The 6,699-nt window shown below is 48.3% G+C and overlaps 1 protein-coding gene across 1 annotated transcript in view; it reads right to left on the bottom strand.

The window, feature by feature from the left end:
* Positions 1-1,245: 1,245 nt before the first annotated feature.
* LOC113214301 (rab3 GTPase-activating protein catalytic subunit) overlaps positions 1,246-6,699 on the bottom strand; it is a 123,197-nt gene continuing 117,743 nt past the window's right edge. The window contains exons 12-15 of the mRNA XM_026433616.2: positions 5,929-6,098; positions 5,277-5,852; positions 4,986-5,192; positions 1,246-1,664 (exon numbers count right to left, since the gene is read on the bottom strand). Coding sequence (XP_026289401.1) covers positions 1,440-1,664; positions 4,986-5,192; positions 5,277-5,852; positions 5,929-6,098 — 1,178 coding nt within the window. The 3' untranslated portion in view covers positions 1,246-1,439. The remainder of the gene's footprint in view (positions 1,665-4,985; positions 5,193-5,276; positions 5,853-5,928; positions 6,099-6,699) is intronic.

The raw sequence follows: 6,699 nt of genomic DNA, 5'->3' as shown, positions 1-6,699 counted from the left end.
GGGGAGCAGCCAATGCCGCAGTTTAAAGAGCACATATGAACGGGGGGCGCAGACCACCACACACCGCAAGAGTAAAATTTAGGGAGGAGAGGCAGCAGGCCGCCCCGACATATTGCATATTGATAAGCATACTGATGGATATTGATGAGCCCCGTAGGTAGTGCGGAACATCCTGATAAACTACCTCAAAAGCGCCTAAAACGCTTGTTTTGGCCAAATTTACGGTTTTCCACCTTTTTGTCTATCTGTATCTCCTAAGTTAGGGCCGGTACTAATATTTTCGTTGCCTGATTTCGAAAGAGCTCGTCGAGGACTATCTATGGGGCTTGAGTAACCTAAACAATTCGAATGTGAAGTCAGTCGGTCTGCAAAACGTTGAAATTCGATACGTAAAAGACACTAATTTAGGGCAAAATTTGCATAAGAAGTTGAAATATTGCAATTCCACTAGCAGGAATGGGTCGTGTTACGCTTAGAACAGTAGCCGATTGCCCTCCTGGACAGTCCTGGCTCCAGAAAATGCCAATTTTCGATATTTTAGTCAAAACACCCAAAATAAAGCCTTCAAAACCTTCAAATGCTCATATCTCCGGAACCCTTTGAGCTATACAGCGCCCAGAAGAATCAGGGAAAGGGGTCTTTTTAGGGACTAACTTTGGGAGATAGAGCCAACAAATGCGGAGAGGGTTCGATGCGCCCTAACGAAAGAGTCCGATCTGCTTTGCTGCTGAACCAAAAGAGTCCGATCTGCTTTGCAGCGAAACCAAAAGAGTTCGATCTGCTTTGCTGCCAAACCAAAAGAGTTCGATCTGCTTTTCGGCGATGGAACGTCAGGCATCTTTGGAGGGCTAAACTCCTCGGATATTTTGAATATACACAAAATAAAAAGACTTGCTTGTTATCCTAACCTTTACGAATGTGTATACCCTAAAATACATACACTATTCCTTTCAAGCTTCGAGATATCATAGAGTTTATGCGGAGCGGTCGACGAGCGCCGAAGGCAGATCGGACTCTTTTGGTTTGGCAGCGAAGCAGATCGAACTCTTTCGGTTTGGCAGCGAAGCAGATCGGACTCTTTTGGTTCAGCAGCAAAGCAGATCAGACTCTTTCGTTAGGGCGCATCGCGGTTGATGTGAATCGTGAAAATCTAGTTTGGATTGTCACAACATCGAGTCTTCAAATCGTGCTAGAAGGATTTTGTTTCTTGATGTATCACTTGCATTTTAAAACCAAATTTTAAAATATGATCAATTCCCATTTATTAACTTGAAATCAGGCGCATTTAACAGTAATCATTACAACGACGATTTAATTCAAACACATTACGAAGCTTGTATTATACAATAGATTATAACGGAATGTAAACATTATTTTTGAGATTTAAAAAGATGTGGTACGAATTTATTAGAAAGTCATTCACGGTGGTGGGGACGGAGTCAGAAGAAAGTAGCGTCCCTGCTGAAGCACCCCGCCAGCCTGAACTCGTCTCGACGATGCAGGGCGTACATGCGCTGCGGACAGGTCCTGGAGGCGGCGCTGGGCCGGGGCGCGCACACCCGCATCACCACCTCTTTGGTGTCGGCCGCCGGGAACGAGAATGTCTTTCCTGACTCTGAGCGCCCAGGGGCACCAGTGCTCGCGTCTGAGAGCATCTGCGCCGTCTACAAAACCAGGAGCGAAAACAAAACAACATGAGGAGGAGTTCTTTAGGACGAGGGGGTAGAAACGAAGCGCTCAGGCCGTTTGCCTGTATTCTTGAAGTTGTTTGATATTTTCACCAACCGCATGAGCGGTATCACGTGAAAGGGGAGAGTTCGAACCTTGCCAAGGTATCTTTATAATCCACCTCCGCTTTCATTTGGCCAAGATTATTTGATTATAGTGAACCTACAGGCCACCCGGAGGCCCTGCCGGTGCGCAAACAAGACAAATGTAATCGAAGCCATTGCATTGCTAAACGAGTGCTGAACTAACGAGATTACTAAACCAGCTTTCGAATAGGATAGGTGTCCTTTCGGTGGATTGCAAAGGTACCTTGGTAAAGTTCGAAATCTCCCCTTTCGGGCGATACCCCTCATATGGTTCGTGAAAATATCAAACAACTTCAAAAAGTGCGGAGAAGACATGCGTGTGCTCGACCGGCTGGCGCGGGGAGACGGACAACTCGCCCCATCCAAGTCGCCCCATGGTACAAGTCGCCCCTAGGCTAACTCGCCCCGATTTTGGGGCTGGGGCGAGTCGCAGACTTGTGCCATCTCGCCCCAGTCAAATATTTTTGTCCAATTTCTATTTGAATATTGCTGGGCATTGTTAAGCGTCCCTCCCCTTGAAAGCCGAAGTCTTCTCTGGCGGCCACAGAATTGTGGACCACACCAAAAAATGGTCTAACTGAATTAACGCAGAATTACTTAGATCAATGGAAATTTAACAAATGGAAGATATGATAATTTTTCCACAAATTTAAGCGATTTTCCATTACCTAATAGGATATTTTCCCTAGAACCAATAAAATTCCGTCGAGTCGAGGGAAAAATTGTACAACATTTTCTCCCCATTGAATCAACCGATTATAGCAACCAATTATATATATAGAAGTTCACATTCCTTGTAAAAAACTGATTTCAACTGGGGCGACTTAGCGTTGGGGCGACATGGGTACGTGGCGAAATGGTCATGGGGCGACTTTATACCGGGGCAAGTTAGACTGGGGCGAGTTGTCCTAGATCCCTGGCGCGCGGCCCAGGACGCGCATAGCGTTTTTACCCCCTATTGGGGCTTGACGTGGTGACGAGAGACATAGATGGAGAGAAATAAGATCAAGGTTTCACAACTAAACTAAACGTTATTGGTGGTTAGGCGTGTTGCCCGATGATATCTTGAATTGATTGTGAAAATTCGCTCAGTCAGCCAAGCCAATACATTGACTGGTATATGGATAGACAAGCACATACACAACTGTAACCACTGTATTGACTGCTCTACCAGTCAATGTATTGGTTGACTCAGCGAATCTTTTTAGACAGTCCCTTGTGCCTTGTGGTCTGTCTTTACCCGAAGATAAAAGTTTCCAGTAAAGATGGCAGATTAACGTTCCAGTTTTGATAAGGCAATCCTCAAAATTATAACCACCGCGCTCTGAAATATGAAATGTGCTTGTTTTTTGTTTTCGCGCACGCAGAAATTACGAATCCAGCAAAATTTGAATGGTGATTCTAGCATAATTTGCTGGTTTTCGTTGTTTTTGATTTTAACCACAACTTTCCGTATCATGAAAAAGCGCTCCTTGGTTGAAAGTATCCAGGTTTGATAAAGGTCGCCGTTGTCGGCTATTCCCGATTAACGTTCCGGTTTTGATAAGAAGATTTTCAGTCTTATTTTGATGCCGTATTGAATTTAAAGATACAAGTCTTAGCGCCTGTGTATTTTGAATTTGCTTCTGGAGCTAGTTACCGGCCGGAAGGCCAGTTGTTTTTTTTTCGTGCATACTGTAAAATGCATTGGTTCTGGAGATTATTTGTTTTGAGAATACTACCAATCGCAGGGACATGAACTAAACATCCTCTTATTGGTAATGAATTAAGGTACACTTAGACGTAAATGCAAAAGTTGTATTCTCCTTCAGGAACATGGTCTTCTGCTTTGCCTTGAAAAGAATGTATACACTTCTTTGTGGCCTAAACGATTCCAGCCGGACGGATGGACCAGCGACAGTGAAAAAAGAATGTCACTTACTTTAAAAAGCTGCCTCAATACCGTGACGAGAGTGATTTTCGATGAGCCACAGCCAAGGTATTAAAACTAGGGAAAACGTTTTCGATTTTCCATCCAAATTTTTAATAAAAAAAATTTGGCATGTTTTTTGTTTTTTTTAATGTTAGAACTTTAAAATTTTAAAATCTCTCTCGTCACACCATAGAGGTATCTTTTAAAAGTAACTGACACACTGTCGCAAGTCCATCCTTTCGGCCAGAATTGATCGTGCAAGCCATCGAGTAATGTACCCGTCTATGGTTAATGCCGAAGAGAAGAAGACCATGTTCCCGAGGGACTACTCTCTCTGCTACATTTCAAATTGTAGCCCAATTCTTCATTTATTAGAGATTAGAGGGTCTTTTGTCCGTTTCCCTGTGATTCGTGGTTTTTATTTGATAAATAATCTCCCGAACTCTAATTACACAGGTCTTCGCTTTAAAATTAAGGAGCAAGCACTCTTAGTTCCTTACAAACAGCGGTGTTCGTATTACGAAGAATTTGTTTGTAACTTACAAAGGATCTAAAGCAGCCATATTACGAACGATTTTCCTTCATAATTTGCCATACACCGCATACACCGCCCATTCGTAATAGGAAAAGCCTCGTTTGTCATACAAACCAGGCTCTTCGTAATACAAACAATTTGTTTGTAATACGTACAAATGCTCCAAATCATTTGTACGTTACGAGGAGCAGTTGTTCGTAAGGAACTTACAGTGAGGATTGTGATTGAGGAAACTGGACGTTTCGGTGCGACATTTGAACCAGATATTGAGGTATAATAAGGATCAGGCTAGAGGGAGCCCCTGATGCGGGGATGTCATTGCGCTCCTTAGAAAGGTGTGCGACCGGACAATTACAAGCAGTTGTAGCAATATGACCAAAAAATAAACAGCTTAGAGAAACCACAAAATGAAGACAGAGCTAACATTAAAATTGCCGTGCGAAGTACAATTCGGTTCTATCCAGTGGCAAACTGTTGTCTCAAACTTCTCTATACAATTGTACATTATAGTACGACCACCCTAGGAAAGAGCCTGGCGGAGCTAGTGTTGCTGCAGCGGTGGCTCGCCTACCTCCGAGCAGTGAATGCGTTTCGGCGGTAGCTGAGGAGGCAGTAGTTAAGAACTGCTTCCATAAGCCAGGGTCTTTCCTAGAGTGGTCCCAGTAGTATAGTTACCGGCAGCTTTAGACGCGCATGGTAAAAGTAAAGGCAGCGGAATACCTACCATCTGAGCCTCGGAGAACATAGTCCTGATGTTGCCGCCGATGCGGCCGCGGGCGCCCCCGGGAACAGTCACCTCGCGCAGCTCCAGCAGGGCAGTGAGGAAGGCCACCATCTCGTCGGAGGCGTCCGGACCCGGGCACAGCTTGCAGCGCAGCGAGCGCGCCGTGCAGATGAGTCTCTCCGCGTCCTCCAGCTCAGCCACCAGCCTCTGCGGCAGCCAAACAGACGCGCGTGTAGGATGGGCTGCCTACCCTGTGGAGCCTGCTGCGGCCGGTCGGGCGGTGCGGCTCACCTGGTATGTCTGCAGGGACGGCTCGGGCTCCCTGCTGGCAGCGACGGCGTGGCGCACCAGCGCGTCGGCGGCCGGCTGCAACCCTGGCAGCTTCCCGAGCAGGCTGTCGGCGTGCACTTCGGCCAGGGTGCGCAGCGCGCACGCGTGCGCCAGCGCGGGAAGGAGGGCGAGCGCAAGCGCGCGGGCGGAGAGGCCCTCGAGCCAGGCGAGGACGCCCTCCGCGGACCGGGTCTCGTCGAACAGCCTGTCCACCTGCTTGCGCGCGGGCACGGGCTGCGCCATGGACCACAGCTGCACCCACATGTTGTCCTGGAGGCGCATGCGCGCGCTCAGCTCGCCCCGGCGCTGGCCCCACTCGTCCAGCTTATCGGGGTCCTGGTCCTCCACCCAGTCCCCCGGCGAGTACCAGCGCACAAAGTCCTCCAGAATGCCGTCGGGGTTGGCCGCCTTAAAGGACTGCATGTCCGAGCGAGTGACGCTGCACGAGTACAGGTGCACCTTCCCCTCAGAACCACCCACCGGGGCGTCCAGCGGCGGCTCCGACTCGACCTCGTCCTCCGTCTTGGGCACAAGGTCCTGGAGGAGTACAGGCAGCGGGTTAGTCCGGTAGCGTGCCTCTCCTGCACACGATGAGATGACTCGCGAGGCTCACCTGCGTCACGGGGATGTACAGCGGGCCGCCCGTCCTGAGCAGCTTTAGAGATGGATGCGCGTGCTTGCGACCTTCGGGCTCCGAGTTGTCGCTCGCGTCCACCATGTCCTGCTCCTCCGTCGCCGTCGTGTCGCAGTCGAAAAACTCGTCTTCACCGTCACCATCGGATTCTACGGCAAGAAAATAAAACAAAATGGCTTATTTCTGCCTATGGCACACTATTGTGTGTGTATTATAAAACAGGGAGAACGAAACCACAAAAAAAAAAAAAAAATCTGGTGTGCCAGAGTCTATGGAAAGGGGCAATTTCTGTACCAAGGTTAGATGCGTCTTTGAGCACATCTTCATCAGATACACATTTCCAATAAGTATCACACAAAATTTGTGATAAAAATTCCCCAGGAGTAAATAAATCATGGGAATCACACAGGCTATTTTATCACACGAAAATGTGTGTGGGGATTTAAAAGATTGGAAGGAATTGGAGGGATTCGAGACGGATTGCAAAGGGATTGCTCTAGTAAGCGTGAAGGGATTTTCGAAGTTATGCACCCCTCGAGTTGTAGGCGTCCCTCGTTTGTGTTTTTTCGTGGCCGGCGAGGCACATCCTGGATGGCGGGGGCCAGCGTACACACGGACATTAGGTGCCCAAAACGGGCAGAGCAGGAGGAGAAGCCCCGACCCGCAGGGAGCGCGAAAGCGAGCCGGGCATTCTGTCACGCTGCGTCCCGTATGTGCTTCGTGCCCGCGGACGCGTGCGGGGGCGGGGGG

Source organism: Frankliniella occidentalis, unplaced genomic scaffold (assembly GCF_000697945.3).
Source record: "Frankliniella occidentalis isolate FOCC.00 unplaced genomic scaffold, Focc_3.1 Scaffold318, whole genome shotgun sequence".
Lineage (NCBI taxonomy): Eukaryota > Metazoa > Arthropoda > Insecta > Thysanoptera > Thripidae > Frankliniella > Frankliniella occidentalis.
The sequence above is the reverse complement of the archived record's forward strand: the minus strand, read 5'-3'. Positions and strand labels throughout refer to the sequence as shown.